We start from the raw sequence: 20000 nt of genomic DNA on the forward strand, positions 1-20000 counted from the left end.
TCGGAAGACACTCACGAAAAGTCGATTTTTCTTTTATTTCGCCAAAACATACCTTTGGGCGAACTTATTCATGGAAAAATAGTTTAAAGTTCCAACAATTTATTTTACGGCCAAAATTTGAGAAAGTTGAAAATTTGCATATAATGGCGGTTTTCGCGGCGTAAAATGTTCAGAATTTCACGCTTCTTTACGAAAACAGCGGGGGCGTAAAAACAACCCTATGAAAACAAAACTTGGCAAAAATATTATTTCATTCTTATACTTTAAAATTGTGTAATAAGTTTCTTGAAGTTTTGTTTGTAGCTTTGTAACGAAGGGTATTTTGCACAGCCGCCATTTATGTCTCTCGGCAAGGAAGAAATAAAGGCCAACTTTGACTAGTATAAATGGCCTCTGGTATATATGATTTGGTCAAAATATCTACATTTTAGGAAACCTTGGTTATTGTTTTTTTCACCCGAAAAGGTATAGCTCTGCGAATTAAAATGTTCTCCGTCAGTAAAATAAAATGTTACGGCATGTAAGCGAGTTCAAATTTATGCAAATCACAAGGTTATTCTTTGGAAGTCAACGGTTTAAAACAGGAAACAACGACTCACCGTTACTTACGTTCCTTCTGCTGCTATACAAACGATTTTAACTTCCCAGTGTCCTTGTGAGCTGTTCTGTAAAATATTTCCAGTAAAACAGCGAGCATAAACGGCCATAAAATTTGACAAGGTCGACAATGTTTATATTTGAGATGAGACACTGAGTGGCACACAAAGTCCTGGCTGTTTTCATCGTCTTGCTCAGTCGAGAGTCCTTTAAAAATATTATAGAATATACGCTTCAAACCGAAGCAAATTAGTTTCTCATATCCATATGCCTCATGTCGACTCATGAGTAAATTAATCGTCCCCGTACATTGAACTAACCACTCGACTGACCTCTGAGGTCAGGAGGTCAGCTGATATGTTATTATGTTACTTTTCCCCGGTTTCACATTACACGCGTAACGCCGTATTTGAGGACGCTCGCGCGAAAATTTTCCAGTCGATAGATTTTTTCTTAATTTTTACGGCAGTCAGATAATGAGTTACTTGCGTCAGAAATGCAAAAAAAAAAAAAGAAAGAAAGAAATGGGGGTCACCGACTTCGTTTCAGAGATAAAGCGTGTAGAAAACGACCTGATTTTGAAAATTCAGCATGGTCTACAGGGGTTTATAGTTAAAAATATCGAATGTGAGTCAAAGGAGGCAAACGATCTTACTGGATAGCACCACCGCCTGTGGTTTTTAAAGCAGTGACTATCCGGGTCAGATCTCCAGAAATCGTCAGTTACACGGACTAATAGGTGGAGATGAATTATGCCCTTGGCACTGAATGCGTTATTTAGAGGCACGGAAGGAACGAGCTGAACACGAAAATCTCACGCGAAAAAAAATAAGCTTTGCTCTCGCTGTTCGTATATCACCAGCCTTTGCTAACTAAAAAGGAACAGCCTTTGTTCTGTGTTTTAGTCATTTCAGTCACTTATGACGCTCAATTTTGCTGTTATGATTAGGTTTTAGAAGAAGCGCTAAACCACCCCCACCCCACTCCCAAGAAAAATAATTTCAAAAGTCGATCGTGACGGCTAATACTCCCGAAAGCAGAATGCAATCTGCATGAATTGTATTGAGAGGCACTAGCCTGCGAACAGGCATATATTGGAGAAGAGAAAGTAGGAACGGAAAAAGGGAATTAGAAGTGCCACCCAAGCCTGTTCGCCTTAAACGAATCTACCTGGACATACTTAAAAAAGCCATATTACCATTAAAACGGATTAACTCTGTGCTGCTGTAACTGAGGATCATGTGTTAAATGTTTGTTTAGTTTTTCACACAAAATGTCATGCTGCTCTTGACAGATATCGCAATAACTTTATAAGGAAGTGAACATGTTTGATTTGCATTAACAAGCGCAACTTAAAACTATCAAGAGTACAACTTCAACAAGTAAGTAATAAATGTCTGACACTTTTTTGACGCCTTCAACGACACAGGCAAATATTGAACCTCCGCAAGATATGTGATTGTAAAGTTTTACAGTAATCAAATGAGAAGGAATGTCTTCAAATATGGCCGGAATAGGAAATTGAACGGTAAATTTGGAAAGAAGATCTTAAGCCTATGTAACATAAACTTCAGATTAGAAAAATAAAAGAATGAAACAAATGTAAGTAAGCCTTTATTTTCATAGGGAGGCGCAGTGGCCTTATGGTTAGTGCGCTCGTCTCCGGATCGAGCGGCCCGGGTTCGAGCCCTGGCCGGGGACATTGTGTTGTGTTCTTGGGCAAGACACTTAAGTCTCACAGTGCCTCTCTCCACCCAGGTGTATAAATGGGTACCGGCGAACTTAATGCTGGGGGTAACCTTGCGATGGACTAGCATCCCACCCAGGGGGGAGTAAAAATACTCCTAGTCGCTTCATGCTACAGAAACCAGGATAAGCTCCGGCCTGATGGGCCACTTGGCCCGCATGCAGACTTGACCTTACCTTACCTTTATTTTCATAGAGTAAGGCCCAGTTCAGACCCGAACTTTTCATGAGCCGAACCAAATACATTGAATTAAGTACATGAAAAGTTCGGCGTCTGAATCAGTTAAGAACGGCTATTTGAATTTGGAACGGCCCAGCCGTTCTTCCCGCCTAGCTCAGCCGGGAATTTCGGCTTTGGAACGGCTTTGATTCAGACGTCGAACTTTTCATGAGCCGAACCTAATGCATAAATCATTGTAACGTATTGTTCAAGTAGTTTTCACTTTGCCTGAAAATCGCTGACATTTCGATGTGATTTGGTTTAAACCAAATAAAGTTCGGCGAATTAAGTTCGACGTCTGAATCAACAGGTGTACTTTTGATAATTTGGGTCGGTCCAAAGTCGAATTAAGTTCGGCTCATGAAAAGTTCGGCGTCTGAACTGGGCCTAAGTTTGTCACTTTTGCTAAGCGACACGAAATAAATATGCAGAATTTAAAACATTATCATCTTCGACGGTCCAGCTTTTCCTGCAGATAAACGGTTTCTTATTTTTGAGTATTTATCTTTGCGCACGTTTAGGTATGTGCCAAATGTTACTAAGCGCAAAACTATGAATCACGTCGACATCAGAGAGATCAATCCAGTGTTGAAATTATGTCAGGGTATCATGCATCTACGAACGATATCTTAGAAGCTAACAATTATGTCAAAATGTTACTTTTTCAATTTTCTTTTTAAATCGAAATGTCGTCAAAGAGAGTTTGAATACCGTAATTCAACGAAATACCGTAATGTTCAATACGGCGTTACGCGTGTAATGTGAAACCGGGGAAAAGTAACATAATAACATATCAGCTGACCTCCTGACCTCAGAGGTCAGTCGACTTATTTACTCGTGAGTTGACATGAGGCATATGGATATGAGAAACTAATTTGCTACGGTTTGAAGCGAATATTCTGTCATATTTCTACAGGACTCTCGACTGAGCAAGACGAGGAAAACAGCCAGGACTTTGTGTGCCACTCAGTGTCTCATCTCAAATATAAACATTGTCGACCTTGTCAAATTTTATGGCCGTTTATGCTCGCTGTTTTACTGGAAATATTTTACAGAACAGCTCACAAGGACACTGGGAAGTTAAAATCGTTTGTATAGCAGCAGAAGGAACGTAAGTAACGGTGAGTCGTTGTTTCCTGTTTTAAACCGTTGACTTCCAAAGAATAACCTTGTGATTTGCATAAATTTGAACTCGCTTACATGCCGTAACATTTTATTTTACTGACGGAGAACATTTTAATTCGCAGAGCTATACCTTTTCGGGTGAAAAAAACAATAACCAAGGTTTCCTAAAATGTAGATATTTTGACCAAATCATATATACCAGAGGCCATTTATACTAGTCAAAGTTGGCCTTTATTTCTTCCTTGCCGAGAGACACAAATGGCGGCTGTACAAATACCCTTCGTTGCAAAGCTACAAACAAAACTTCAAGAAACTTATTACACGATTTTAAAGTATAAGAATGAAATAATATTTGTGCCAAGTTTTGTTTTCATAGGATTGTTTTTACGCCCCCGCTGTTTTCGTAAAGAAGCGTGAAATTCTGAACATTTTAAGCAGCGAAAACCGCCATTATATGCAAATTTCGAACTTGCTTAAATTTTGGCCGTAAAATAAATCGTTGGAACTTTAAACTTTTTTTCCATGAATAAGTTCACCCAAAGGTATGTTTTGGCGAAATAAAAGAAAAATCGATTTTTCGTGAGTGTCTTCCGATTCTCGACACTCTCAGAAAATCACTAGGGAGTTTTAGCAAACCACGAAGGCACGGCGATGAGAGCATCCCCAAACAAAAGGTTTAATTAGCAGAACAATGGTTCTGCACGTGCGTTTTGAGTCTTGGTACATTTCTTTGCCGTCCTCTACAAAACAACAACGTGAAATGACTAAGTTCTACGTATTTTGGAGAACGCCAACCGCAATGGCTTATTTTTGGTATCTTCTTTTCGAATTGAACGCTGTCGGTGCATGTTTAGCTGAGCAATTTTTTAGACCGATAGGCGCCCTGAACAGATTTACACAGCTGCGACATTCGAAGGTAAAATAAAAATACATTTTTTACAAGGCTTCGTCGCCGCCGTCGCCGTCGTTATTGCTAAAACTCCCTACTCTTAAGAAGCTACGACGGCGACCCCGAGGACAACGTCGATTAAAAAATGACTTTATATTTTGCCCACGAATCTCGCGATACTCTAAAGTCATTTACTTTGTTTATCACTGACAAACCTTTAACGAAACTGAATCTGGGACACAGCGATAAACTTGAAATAAAGTTTTAAAAAATTAGCCGTCGTGGTTCACGTTCTCCAGACAACGCAGAATTTGGTCATATCACGTTGTTGTTTTGCCGAGGACGGTAAAGAAATGTACCAAGAATTATAACGCACGTGCACAGCCATTGTTCTGCTCATTAAATCTTTTGTTTAGCGACGTTCCCGTTGCCGTTGCCGTCGTGGTTTTCTTAAACTCCCTATTTACAACGGAGAACGTACAAAGTGAATGCTATCTTACCTATGTTTCTTATGGTTCTCGGCTCGTTAGTGACACATATCCCTGAATTCAAAGACTCTATTGGTTGGTAGCTGTTAGGAAAAAAAAGGTTCGAACTACGACAGTAAGTGGATTTTGTTGTTTTCCAAATTCTTCCTTCCTCCCCAGTTTTCCCTCTCTTTTTTTGTTCTCCCTAAGATCTTGAGTTTTATCACAATTTGTTTAATAACAGGATGACAAGAAAACAGACCAACACAACAAGGTCCAGTTAGTACCTTTCCTTTATTAACATCATATTAGTGCTTTCCCCGAGCAGTTACCATTATTACCCACATCTGCTTTAGCAATCTTTGATCTGGACCCAGAGTGTTTGCGTTGTCGCAAAGCTATCCACCTTTCTGTGGAGAACAAAATTAATTTATGTCATGGCTCCCTTTAGCGGTGAGTAGGGAGTTTCAGTAACTACGATGGCGACGCCGAGGACAACGTCGATTGAAAAATGAATTTACATTTTACCTACGAATCTCGCGATAGTACATACTCTAAGGTCATTTAGTTTGTTTCTCTCTGTCACAGCCATCTCGAAACTGAATGTGGAAAACAGCATAAAATTCGAAATATAAATTTTACAAATTATTCGTCGAGGTTCACATTCTCCAGACAACGCAGAATTTGGTCATTTCACGTTGTTGTTTTACAGAGGACGGCAAAGAAATCTACCAAGAATCATAACGCACATGCACAGCCATTGTACTGCTCATTAAACCTTTTGTTTAGCAACATTCCCGTTGCCGTTGCCTTTACGGTTTTCTTAAAGTCCCCAGTAAGGTTCGCGAATTTTATATTAGACAGAATAAATTATCCCAGCTTTACTTGAAACTGCTATCGAGGAACTTTACTTTAGTAGTAACAGTTTGGTAGAAGCGAGACAACGGTTGACAGCGCTGTTTTGGGGGAAACTAGCCCAACGAGCGGAGATGCTCCCCTCATTGCTGGCATGTTCAGCCAACAACAATGGTCAATTAGTAAAGTTACTTTAATACGAGCTTGCTGTTTAAATCTTTATTCCTTGCCTTCTCTCTAAGTTTCCGCGTCTTCTGGAATATCCATGTTCTTTAGATTGTCACACTTAGTTACTTTTTCTTCTGAGTTAGCGTTCACTATCCCGTAATTAGGCCGTCTTCTAAAATTCTCATCTTACAAGTCGACTGATTGAAATTGTTCTCGAAGGTTTAAGGATCTTTAATCATAAGCGAATATATTCAGTCTCTTTCCCTTACAGCTAATAGCTCAAAAGATCGCTATCAAATATCAGTTTTCGCGTGATTTTTGTAGCTTTTTGTTGCTAATCAATTTTTTTTTAGTACCATTAACATTATCCCTAAATCGTACACATTGTGAAAATTATTGTTCTGAGAAAATGTAAACAAGTGACCGCGCCAAGTTTGACATAAAAATGCTGAACTAAAAATGGATTGAGATATCTGGAAGATACATCAGAACTTGATTCCCTTGATTCCTTCAAGTAATGCAATTTCTGGTAATTGGAGTATCAACTAAAAGCACATTCATAGCTATAAATGTCACGACAGAGCCAGAATCTCCCAAAATTGACGGACAAAATATATCTGTACCATTATCAGTAATTATAGTTAGTAGAGGGTAACTAACCATCATGTAGAAAATCATGGAACTCCAAAAAGGCTCTTTTTTAAAACCCAAAAATCGTCCAAAGTAACTAGAAGCAAATAAAATACTCAAGTGTAGAAAAACTGATGGACACTGACTATACCTCAGTCGAGTAGCTACAAAAACACTGTTCTCAAAGGAGTCTCAGAAAACCACAACATCAACGGGTTAAGACAAAAGGTTTAACGAGCAGTACAATGGCTGTGCAATTACAGAAATAATGATCTTCGTCTGACTTCTCAACCATTATGTCCATGTGAGTGCATAGCTCCTTCAAACGACTGATCTCTATCATCGTCGAAATAGATTAAAATGCCTCATAACAATCACCGTATATTTGTTGCTGTTACAGTTTCTGTTATTGTTCCTTTTTTAATAAATACCATATCAAAGTTTTGTTTCGAACACGAAGTTCGGTTGTTTCTCAAAAAGGAAATAAACACCCTGTCTCGAATAAACGCCCTCCCTTGAGGTCGGGAGCTAAATCGAATCATTAGCGTAGACTAAACTAAATTAAACTAAGCTAAAACTCAACTAGTCCACGAGTCTTAGCTCCAGAGCCAAGACCCCGACGGTTAAGTGAGACAGGCGGCACTAAGGGCGAGAATGATCGGCATTTTTGTTAGATTACTCAATATTTTTTTGGTGTGCAATATACACTTCCAAAGTGGAAAATGAACGCTCGACCAGTTTTTAAAAAATTTTCATTTTCTCGAAACAGAGCAAGGTTATTGCAAATAATAAAGAACTAATCTGGAATTTAGGAGGATCATAATGCAATCAACAATTCATTTAATTAGCAATAAATCAGATTACAATATTATTAAATCTCGTCCTTTATTAAATCTTAGCACTAGTTTAATCACCGTGGCAAAACAATTTCCTTGCGTGTAATTTGAACGTGATTCATCGCAACAAAATTGTTTGTTTTTCAAGGAATAATTACAGATTAAAAATTAGGAGCTTTTAACGGGGTATTAGATGGTTTTTTTCTGTGTTTGTTTAAAACCGGAATAAAATAAGACAACGTAAGGTTATCGGAATTTTGATGTCTCTGTTGCTGGTTTGTTTCACAGTGGAGAATGTATCGTGAGTTCATATTTGATCACAGCTAACACAGATTTTTACAAGCTAGGATAATTTCCGTTGCTTAATGTTTCGTTAATTGCCTGCAGACATTACGAACCTTATCTAACAACGATCTTATGCCAAAAATCAAGATTTCTATTCCTCTTGCAAGTTTTTAATATCTTCAAAGCTTCCGCGGCGCAAACCTAGGTGACAGAACTATAAATCTCTAAATCCATTAGTGAGAGTTTGTAAGGTTTTTCAATTAGTTAGTCCACATCATAAATACTCACAGTGAAGAGGAAAATCAATAGACAGTGGTTCGCCGCGATCTAAATCTGTTCAACTTTGAAGGTAAGTCATTCGTTTTTGCCTTAGGCGCCTAAACTAACTAGGGTTGCTTTTTTAATCACAAGAATAGTATAAAAAGGTTCAATTTGACGAAATCTCAGTTATAATTCCACTGAACTGTGATGCCCCCATCAAACTGAATGTTCAGCCGCTGCACCTCTGATTTCTTTGTCGAAGTGACAATCACTTTATGCTGAATTTGTTCTCGGCTGGTTATCTACTTGTTTTGTTGTTTTTGTTGTTCTTTTTGCTTTGTTCTGCCTTTCCTCGGCTAATTTGGAAATTCTTCTTTCTGAATACCACAGATTTCCATTCATGTTAGTCTTAAGAAATTTATAAAGAATCAAATCAATATTCTCCGTCAACGTCTTGATCTCGAAAAGGACACATTAGATTTTCACAAGTTGGGTGTAGGGTGGAACCCCGCCTAGCGGACACCACGTTAATACGGGCACCTCGTTATTACGGCCACTTTATTCTGGCCCGGACCAAAGTTCAGTCAATCATTTTCTTATTTAGAGAATCCCTTTCATACGGCCACTCCGTTAATACGGCCAAATTTTTGTGGCCCGTTGGTGACCGGATTAACGGGGTCTCACTCTATTAAAGAGTTTGGCCAAGCTTCATCGCCATTTAAATTTAATCTGAACATCTGACATAATAGACCTTAAAGATTCAGCGTTTTTTGTTTTTCCAAAAAGTGAATAACACTACCTTGTAAAATCTTGTTTTCTTTAAAATAAAATCTTCAACTTGTTCGTAGTTCTGGTAATAAGGAAAACGAATTTTCAACGCTCAGATGGCAAACGATATCAAAAATATTCTTAGGTAGATAAGTTTTACTGAATAAAATTCGAGAGCTCTGAGTGGGCCGGAGAAGAACAACTTTGCTGAAGATAATTATCAAATGATCGTTCGAGCAAAAAACATCAAATATAATTTTTTGCCGATAAATTGTTCTGAACAAGAATCGGGAAACCTGAGTGAGACGAAGTAGTTTGCTGAAGAAGACAATGATCAAATGCCTAGTTGGTGTTTTTGACCACTTCAAAAATGCACTAGTTGAAAATGTAGAAAGTAATTAAAACATCAAAGTTCAGCAAAGGTGGGGCGAAAAAGGCGTCCCATATCTAAATAACAATATTAGATATCATATATGAGAATCAGACAGATGGAGTCCAACGGAGTGGCGGGTGGGAAAGTGTTTTCCCGTCCCAGAATGGCTGATTTTGTGCAGAGTGATCGGGCCGTGCAAAGGGCTTATTAGTTATATTCACAGACAGACACGCTCTAAAACATGATTGGCCGGATGTTAAATCACATGATAAACTACTATCTGGTGAATAAATCATATGAGACTGCAATCGGTGATTCTATCGACATTATGCTATGACGTGGTGATTGCCTATAGGAAGAGAAAATACCTCTCAAAATTAGCCGGCGGAGCTTTTCTCGATCAAAATTATTCAACAGCGCGAACTGTAAGTCGAAAGGAAAATTTAATTACCATGGATCGAAGAGAAAGCCCTCGAAGAAATAGCAGACAAAATATACAAACGGATCGAAGTAGTGATGAATTTTAATAAGACAATTTCAAATACTAGTTAAATGTCACCTTCTGATCTTCTGATGAATACCAAGCCATCTGCATGTTACTCACAGTAAAATCTTATTCATGAAGTTTTGATCTAGCATATTAGTGTTACTTTTATTGCTCTTGTATCAAGATCTTTTCAACATTGTTATTCAAGCTAAATCTTTTTTTCTTAAGTGTCCCGAGAGTATCGCTTATGGCAGAACTAATTAATTATCGCATATTTCATTTGAAAAAAAAAATTAACTTAAGCTATATTTTCGAAATCATAAGGTGGCTCTGAACTCCGTGTACAGAATTATTTTGAGCTTCATCAAAAGATGTTGGCCGTCGAAGAATTGCCAAAGTTTTAAAATATGATTAACTGTCGTGAAGGAAGTTAGCCTCTATCTAATTATGTTACAGTTAAAGAAAAATGACTGGGGCCAAATATTAGATAAACATAAAGTTCTTTACGACTGTATTGGAGAGCACGAAAGCCAGAGAATCCAAACTCGGTCTCAAAGTCATGAAACCTTGGGCTGTAAATTGTAAACAATGACGTACTGAGCGTCAAATGTTCTAACGTTACAGCCTGCACGATATAGGCTGTTGAGAATCTCTGGCTTCATCTTAAAGGAAAAATGTTTTCTGACTACTTCAGGCTCTTGTTTCAAATTATAAAAATGCAGCGAGAAAGCACGCAAGAACTAAAAGTGCTTTGTTTAAAACAGCTATGAACGTCTTTTAAACGAAGACCAGTGGCGCGCTGAAATCAGGCCAGGCACTGTCACAACGTTCTAACCTGTGTTGTGATTTGCTCGAAATACGGTGCTATCCGCCTGGTAATTGGCTAATTAATTGAGCTTCCGGTTACAAGGAGGACAGTGCTTCCGGTTACGATTGAGCACTTGAGCCCAACCCGTATTTATTTTTGTGGCCTCACAGGTTTTTTTTATGGCAGGGGCACGTCTAGGAGGCAACACAAACTTTATCGCAGTTTACAAGAGGCAATGGTTCCGGGCTGTGTTGCGTCCTCAGCTGTTATTTAATTATTTCACACTATGAATTTATCTTGCCGGCAATCTGGGCTGTACTCTTGGCTTGTCAGCTGTCTTCTTATGTTTATATTATCTTAATGGGGTGCATTAAAATAATAAGGCATTAAGGTTCCCATTCCAAATTAAGCAGGACGCTTTTTTGCCTTTTGCGTAGCTATCTCGTTTACCTTTAGCATTATTTCATTTGTAAAAATGTCATATTAAATTGAAACAAATGTGCACTCTACAATTATAATTAAGTTCTATTTGTTTCAACAAAGTATCGCTTTACCTAGTTCTGTTGACAATTCAATTCAGTGTCTCAAGGCAAAATTCTTCCGTAAAATACTGATTTACTGCAGAAGAAAACAGGATACCTACTGTACTTGCGGCTGAGTTTTGAAATGAACAAAACAAGTCATTGCAAGACCGCCTGTGGAACTGAAAGTCATATCTGGGAGAACCGATCACTTGTCGCCGCTTCTACAAGCTTATTATTTAATTACTAGTAGTAATCAAAGATTATGAGTGCGTTCGACACCGTTACTTTCATATACATACCTTACATGATTAACTAGCTGACTTTCAACCTCTGTCTATTGCTAAAATCAACATTTTTCATGAACAACCGAGGTTTTACACAGACAGATATATCATAGTGTCAAAGTCCATGCCAGTGAAGAGGTCCCTGTATAGACTACAGTGGTCGATATTTGTTCAAAATGTTGCGTGATGGCGCACGTTTCCGTTAGACTCGAAAAAATGGTAGGCCTTCAAAATTTCATGTTTTGACGTAAACTCAGCATGAATTCAAAACGTAAACAAAAGAACAAGCATTAACTCTGGCCTGTGAGCAATTTTAAGGCTCCCATTCGATTTACGTTCATGAAAATCTTCTCGTTTGCCCAAAGGGAAATTCGGTTTGGTTTGCGTAATTTCATAATGCAGGCTCTGCGTCTATGCCAAGTTTTGTTTGTTATTGTTATTTGTTTGTTAAAGTTCCAGAAAATCCGGAAATTGTTGAATTTCCGAAAAGCGAACCAGTCAACCGAAAATTCTGGAAATTTTGGGATGAAAATCAGATGGAACGGAAATTTCCAGGAAAATATGTTCGAAAATTTGGGTATACCTCACGAGGTTGTCCTCTTTTTCGGAAATTATGCAAATTTGCAATTTTCTATTCAGCGCTAGTTCTTTTGGCCGCGATGACAGCGAGTTGGACATCTCGCGCAAGGATGACGGCGACGCGTATTCGAAAATTGAAATACTTTAGAATCTTTCCACTTATATGTCGATAAATACTAGCTACAGCTAAATTCGTGAAGAAAGCGTTTTTTAAAAATAATGCCCCTGTGGTGTACTTGTTTGTTTTGCATAGGTTGGCTAAGAAATGTACAAAGACTTATAACGCGTGCAGAACCATTGTACGACTCATTAAACCCTTTGTTTTGCGACGTTTTCGCTGCCCACCGTTGTGGTTTGTATAAGGTCCATGCTGTTGTGGTCTATAAAAAATCACGATGTCGACATATCAGTGTTCTGTTTACTTCTATATTTGCGGTTTAAACCTCGAAGTCATTGAAAAATTCCCAGCGAACAAAACTGTGCGGCTTGTCGTTTTCCACACTGGAAAAGTCTGTACCATTCGCCCATGGAAATTTCCGGAAATTCCCACCGAAATTTTTGGTCGAATGGAAAGCGCCCATGGAGACGCGACGAGCACATGGAGACGCGACGAGCATGGACATGACGTCAGTCGCTCCTGAAGATAGATACACAGGTCTCGAATTTTTATGCATTACGCGATTAGAACTGCGTTCTGTCGAACGCGACAAGCCGAACCCTTAAACTTATAATTTAAATGGCGTTTAAGGTAGCAAAAAGTGGCATTTAGCAAACCGCACCACCGACTGGATAAAATAGAATTAACTGTTGGTTTGTGTTACGACTAACTCTGGTTATTAACGTGGGGCTTTTGAGAACGCTTTTAAAGGCAATATAACCGAATTGGCAAGTAAATTAATGGCCCCGGTTATCCGGCTGAATACCTAAGCTTTCTAAAGGACGCGAAGTATAACATCTCGTTCACAGACATACAGTCTCGCCCACGCGGTGTCTGTTTTCAGGAGGTCAAAATGGGCTGAAATTAAAATTCATGTAGGATGCAGCCTTTCGATATTTTAACAGATTTCTTGGAGCTTGAAATCTCCGATAAAACTTGACTTCACGTTTTTGTCTTTTTTTTTTCGCGATAGTCTTCCTCTTTCTCATAAATTCGCAGTTATGTTCTATGCTGCCATGGAAGCATTTCATGACAGAGTAAGTAATTTCGAACAACTTTGTAGTCTTATTATTCACAATAATTTTTCTGCTTCCAGAGCGCTCGACCATGATCAAGCTTTACCTATTCGCAATCGTGTGCGCTATTGGATATGTTAACTCAGGTAAGCACTATCTTTGGAAGTATATCAGTTGATGGATCTAATTCCGGAGTGCATGGTACTGCGCAGTGTGGTGTAAATGACATTGCGAATTAAGCTAGAAACTAGACACTTGAACACTGCGAGTGTTGCGTGACGTATTGTGTTACATTATAATTCGTTGTGTTGTATATGTAACACAGCGGTCAAACGTCTGCGCATGTGCGAGAATCGAGCAACAAAAAGGCGGCCAAAATATTTTCATGATATTGTTCTTTTCGTGGGTCATCGGCAGAGATTCCAACCCTCCCGATTTGATCGGAAGACTCCCGATCTGATGTGTTGCCTCCCGCTCTCCCGATTCTTATCAAATTCTCCCGATTTATAATAAAATTGTGAAAACAAGGGAAAAAATGCTAATCTTAAGTATTTTTTTGCGATGTATTACACTTTCTTCTCATATCATCTCACCCAGTCTCTCGCCGTGTGTTGTGCAGACTCATCAGGCCAGCAGTCTTACTCCATTTAGCAGCTCCAAAATGCAGGAAAAGGCATTTAAGAAAACCTAAATTTGCAAAATTTCCCGGTGAGCATGGCCCCGGACCCCCCTAGAGGCTGCCGCGTTCGGCGCTAAAAGAGTCTCCCTATTTTCCTTCAAAAGGGGTTGGAATCTCTGCATCGGCATCCTATAAATGACATTTTCATCGTTATTTATATATTTGTTTATGTTTTAGCCTGTACAACGAGAACTAGCAGAAATAAGAGTTAAAAATTGTTCTACCTTCTACTTGTTGCAGGTCTTTCTTTTCCGCGGTGTGTATTTTCCGTGCTCCTTGAATTTTTTGTTCGCCTGGACTTTGCATTTAGAGCACCAGTTTTTCCCAGGTTTGTAGTTTAGAAAAGATTTCCCACCTGGTCAAAGACCAGGTACAGGCGATTTGGGATCGGTATTTTAGCCAGCTATTCCCGCATGTCGATGGACATGAACATCGTTTGTCGTTTCGATTCGATCATCTCGCTCCTGTGCCTCAGACAAATCCAGGATCCGGAAGGAATCCCCACAGTCCTTACCAAAATTTTTCCAGCTCGTCTGAGCAAAGCCGAATCACTGCAATTGTCTTTTTCTTCTTTTTTCCTTCTTTTACACACCATTTGTCGTCCGTTTCCGGCGTCACGCATCGTATGATAATTAAAACAAATAAAAGTATACTACGCCGTCGGCTCGTAGCATGACACGGGTTTTCAAGACTTATAACTTTTTTGGTAAAGCTCAAAACAAAATGGTAAATCAACAGAATACCGTTAACTTAGTAAACTTTGTGTCTGAAAAGTCTTAAGTTTTCCTTTTACCTGCTTTCTTTTCCTTTTACAGATTTCTATGAACTTTTCAATTTTTTTTCGTAAATTTTACGTGACACCGGTTGTTTCCCATGTTTTCCTTCAAATTTTTGCGCTGGAAATTGGCGCGCGGCTGCCAAAATATGTACCCATTTGCGCATGCCTGACGTTTGACCGCTGTGTTTGTATATGTAGTCGATTCATTATAGGAGCCTGCAATCCTCGTGGTTGCAGTTGGCCGCCATGTTTTCTGTAGTAAGAAATTTGGTGATTAAAGCCTAATATTTTACAGGCAAACGTCTTCTCTTTATCCACAACACGCAGTGTGCAGTGTACTCAGTTTACCAATGGCTATGAACTGTTTTCATGCTGAAGGACAAATATCTGATTGACATTGATGTAAATACCTACCTACAACTCCATTCTGAATTTAGGACTCGAGAGATTTCATCGTTATAGATATAGACGAGATAAGGCGACAAAGAACATTTATTTTTATTCTTTCTTCTTAAGGACAATAAGACTATGGAATAAACTACCCGCGGAAATAGCTGAGTCAAACTCCTGGTTGTTTTTAACTCTAAGTTACTTCCTTATTTAGCTAAGAATCAACAGCGTTATAAACTATATATTTTTATCTCATACTCTTCTATAATTCCTATATTTTTTTTTATATATGTGTTATCAGAGTTTATTTATTTATTTATTTATTTATTTATTATTTATCTATTTATATATAATGGTAATTGAACTGAGTGGAGTGCAATTTGGTCTGAAATCATACGCGTGATTTCAAAATCGAACGAGCGCGCAGCGCGAGTTCGATTTGAAATCACGCGTATGATTTCAGACCAAAATTGCACGACCCGAAGTTCAATTGCCACTTTATTAGATCCATTTTGAAATCGCACAATTTTATCGCCTTAAATTTAGATTTTTGGTGTATTGTTCCAGTAGCCGGTTTCAAAAAAGCGGAACCGGAAACGTCTTTACGTCTCATTTAGTATGCAAAACGATGTCATGTGACGAAAACTCATTCAAGCATGACAAAAGAAACAAGCAGTTCTGATCTGAAGTCGAAAATAGTGTACTTCAGGCATAAAAGTGCAATTCTCGTCGCCTGAATCAATTATGGAAGGCCTACCTTTCTTCTGTGGTTGAGGCTGAGACTTTTCATTGTCTTTGGAGAAGGAATTTGAAGGTACATATCCTGTGTAATTCTGCGATTGATTTCTTTTGAGTTGTGAAACTCCCTCGAGTGCACGATGCCCAGTGGACAGTACGTTTTTTTTCTTTTAAATACCGTTCAGTGGCATGATTTTAAGGGGTCCAGCCCGTTATCATCTCCGTTTCTTTTTGTAACCTCGACGTAGGACTCAATACTCAGGACCTTGTCAAGTTCTTTCAGCGCCATTTGTTTTAAGATATTTCCAAGATGGCGGGACTGGCACCGGCTTCGTAAGACGTTCGTTCATGCACTATTTTGTGCAGTGTGGCGTATTTTGACTATGTTTATTCACAGCAACAGAGGTGAGCTGTTTTGTTGCTTCGTTTGAAACTACCGGAAACCTGGAAACATCTACCTTCTTGAGATGACTCTGAATTTGTTGTTGTGTGGTTTTCGTTTGTTTATGTTTTACTTGACTCAGTATCATACGGATCTTGAGCAAATGTTGAAGAAAAATTGCCAAAATATTCGTCAAAATGGACACTGAAAGTTGGGAACTTCCATTAAAGTAGGTCTTCAGCCTAAAGGAGCTCATAATCGTCATTCAGAAACTGTAATTAATTAAATTCGTCAATTTTGTTGGAAAAAAAGCTACAATAACAACAAAGTTTTGGCAATAGTATTTGCAAAATTCTCCACACAGTGGCTTTTTGCCTTTCATTTTCCTGAAATTTTATTGATTACTTTAAACTAATCTTGAAATCTGATTGGTTGTTTTGTTTTACTGGCCCATTCTCATTGGCTGAGAAAAAGATGCGATTTAGAGCAAGAAATAGTGCGATTCGTGAATAAATCGCACCACTGAGAGCCAATCAGATTGCAAGGATAACCAGTGATTTCAAAATGGATTTAATAAATTTTATAATCAACTTTTATAATTTAGTTGGTGCGATGTCTTAATAATTTTACCCACTTAATAAATCAGCACGGTGTAGATGTAGAACTGAGACTGGTTTGTAAATTCTTCCTCGTCCTGTCTCGTCTGCGCATCTTGAGACCTTCTTTCGATTTATGAAAAGTGGCTGTGTAGCCGATAAGATCGTAAGTTCGCCAAACGTCTGACCAATGAACACAAACCCAAATTGCTAGCCTTAGTGAATAAAACAGCCTCTTCCAAGGGCAGCAAAGCAGACGTACTCAGAAATTCGCAAAATGATTTGGTTGCGGTGTTCCAATTTGCTGAAAGAACAGCTTGTTCGTTCTGATTGTCTTTCACTGATCAAACCGAAAATCTAAGTAGACGCGATTACTTTATCGACAGTTAACGACGTAAAATATGCAAAATCACTTGTAACTTGGTTTATGCAGAGCCTTTCTCTCGCATTAAAACTAAAAATACTGCACATGCATGTTATTTGTTCTATTTCTTGTTGGCTTCTCGCAATCTTTGCTGTTACAGTGATAAGGGCTTCGTTAATATTTTGGTTTAAACCAGAAAATATCAATATACACAAGCCCTATCCATATACACAAATAAGATTCTTTTTAATCGTGTACACATAGCAAAATTGCCTTGGCGTACATGTTCATGCAAGAAAAGGGTACTCGTTTGCAGACACTAAAAAACATATTTGGGAATTAAACGTTTTGAATCTGTCAACTCAAGATTGACGTGTTGTCATTCTCGTTTCGTGTTTTCTATGCCCCGTCTAAGCACATGGCAAAGCGCAAGAGCAAAAAATTAAAACCGTTGTATGTCGTTGTCATCGCTCCTCGATTTCGTTTGTCCTCCATTTTGTTTCTTTCGGCTTTTATTTGCAGCTGATCCACCCTTCAAGACGTGCAAGAGGATTTGGAGAAAGGTTGGATGTTTTAAAGATTTGAAAGGAGGCCAAAGGGCTCTTAAGGAACAGTTGGTCAATATACGAGACCGTAAGAGCAAGGTGTTTCCAGTTGGTGAACCCAAACTAAGCTGGAAACATTTGACGCAGTCGTTCCACAGGTAAGCCTTGAAGAAGCCTATGGGCCTAATTCAGTTGGTATAAGGTCCCAGTGGCCCCATAATCTTGTACTTAAGTAATATACTCAAGTTTTGATTCGTTAATAAAAATTGGAAACGGAACAAATGCGTACGAAGATTTGAACATGATGTAAGTTGTTCCCTTGTTGTCTCAACCAGCCACTAAATTAGACATCCCTCCAAAAGTTACCCTGTCAAATCTCGAAGGATTTTGTGTAATTGAAGTAATAATCCAGCAATTAAGATGATGATAAATAAATAATAATAAATAAAACACTTTAATAGCTGATAATAATAGATGATAATCTAGTCTTGCTGTAGCAGTCTCTATTCAGCGGTCTTGGTTAACTCGACCGAACCCTAAGCTGGACTATGTATTGCAACAGTTCTTAGAACTCTTGGTTCTCGTTTGCGAGATAGGAGGAGAGGAGTATCTACGTAACATGCATACTTTGGCTTGTCAAGCGATGGCCCCTTTGAAAGGTGTTACGTGACGAGTTTTAAGAAAGTGTCAATATAAATGGCTGCACAGATAACAGAGTACCATTAATAAGGTACTAATGTTTCCCTGTTTTTTAGTCTTGCCTGCCTGTGCGCTGAAAAAGCGCGCGAAAAAGGTTACGGCGTGTTTGGTCTTCAATTTTACGGCGAGTGTTGGGGCCAAGTAAATGGAACAGAGACGTACTCCATGTTTGGTGCCGCGAAGCATACAAGTTGTGTCATGGATTATGCTTATACAGACAACAAAATCAGTGGACTGAAGCACTGCGACATCTTATCCGAGCAGGAGTGCGTTGGAGTACAAAGCACGAACTATGTGTACCGTCTGGACGAAGGCATGTCTTTATGGCTAATTGTTAACAAACGTATTGTTTCTTCAATTTCTCCACTATTTTTAATTTGGGCTGAAATGTAGATCAGATCAGATCGAGATTCAATTTCGCAGTAGATTTTCCTTTTTGCGTTTAGTTTTTGAGTCATATAACTACTCTTTTTTTGTTTTGTAAGAATCTTTTTTATAAGAACATTGAGGCTGAAATTGACGCAATTTTGAAAACATGTTCAGAGGATACGTAACGCTGGGATTATGTTAAGGACACGTTTGCGTGCATGTTGATGGAAAGTTTAATACAATAAATTCACTCAATCGTTTCCTATTCCATTGTAAAGTGTGGTTCGCCATGTAACACGATAAAGTACCAGGAAGCAAGGATATTAGAAGATTGGAAAGTAGAGAATTAACTCTTAAGTTATTTGGAGTGCTGGAAATCAACGCAAGTATTTCCTTCTCGGTGTGGCCTGTAGATCGTGGGTTCGGATCCCTCCGAGGTCAAAGAAGTTTCTTTACTTCTTGTGTTACCCTATTTCCTTTCGAAGGACGCTCAGAAAGAAACATGTCAGTTGATTTCTATCACCTCAAATTACTTAAGAGTTCATTCTTTAACTCTAGTATTGTTCAGCTCTGCTTCTACAGATTCGCTTTACATGCTCTTCTTCTTCTCTTACCACCTTTCTAGACCCAGGCTCACCCAGCGATGGAGAATGGAGTGAATGGGGAGAATGGACTCAGTGTGACAAGTGGTGTGGGACTGGGACCCAGACTAGGGAACGAACCTGTACAAACCCCCCTCCAGAAAACGGTGGCAAGGACTGTGAAGGACCTCACGAGGAAACTCAGAGTTGCAAGCAGATTGACTGTCGTAAGTGAGAACGAAAGTTTCATTTGATGCATTATTTTCGTTATTCCTGCTCTTCGGTGGCTAACCTTCAAGAGCCCACCATGAGATGACCACAAATATAATGTACCGACCTCATGACCGGAGTCTTCGCACCCCTTGACGAGCAGTCGGGAAGCGAGAGATCCGAAAAGAAATCTGGAAAGTTCCGATTTTAAGTCCGAAAATAGCAGTCTTCCGGTTAAATTGCGCGTTCTGAGTTGTCATACATATTCTAAATCGATTTAATTACGTTTTTTTTTCTTTCCGGCCTATTTTATTGTTTTTTAAGCCAGTTAAAATTGATCCTGCAGAGGAACTCTTGAGAATCACTCATTTCGTCAAATGGCGACCTGCACCGTTTACAAGGGTTTTAGGTAGCTAGCCAGAAGAAACAAGAGATGACGACACAAACAATGCCTCTAGGCGTAAGAACAAAAGAGGCACAGGTCAACTGTTCGTAAAGCTTGAGGAGTAAGGAACGGTGGGCAGAATTTCGGAAACTCGCTTCTCAAACTCATCAATAATTCATCAAGTTAAAACACCCGGTCTAATTAGCAAA

The 20000-nt window shown here is 38.8% G+C and overlaps 1 protein-coding gene across 2 annotated transcripts in view; it reads left to right on the forward strand.

Moving 5' to 3' along the window:
- The first annotated feature begins 8105 nt into the window (after nucleotides 1-8105).
- Nucleotides 8106-20000, forward strand: part of LOC145480876 (coadhesin-like) — a 17764-nt gene continuing 5869 nt past the window's right edge. Inside the window, exons 1-5 of one of the 2 annotated variants that reach the window (XM_081459212.1) lie at nucleotides 8106-8167; nucleotides 13156-13221; nucleotides 17525-17705; nucleotides 18303-18559; nucleotides 19241-19423. In XM_081459212.1, coding sequence (XP_081315338.1) covers nucleotides 13167-13221; nucleotides 17525-17705; nucleotides 18303-18559; nucleotides 19241-19423 — 676 coding nt within the window. In that variant the 5' untranslated portion in view covers nucleotides 8106-8167; nucleotides 13156-13166. Of the gene's footprint in view, nucleotides 8168-13155; nucleotides 13222-16683; nucleotides 17706-18302; nucleotides 18560-19240; nucleotides 19424-20000 lie in introns of those variants that run through there. The other variant, XM_081459211.1, reaches the window with a different exon arrangement.

Source organism: Orbicella franksi, chromosome 3, assembly GCF_964199315.1.
Source record: "Orbicella franksi chromosome 3, jaOrbFran1.1, whole genome shotgun sequence".
Taxonomy (NCBI): Eukaryota; Metazoa; Cnidaria; class Anthozoa; order Scleractinia; family Merulinidae; genus Orbicella; species Orbicella franksi.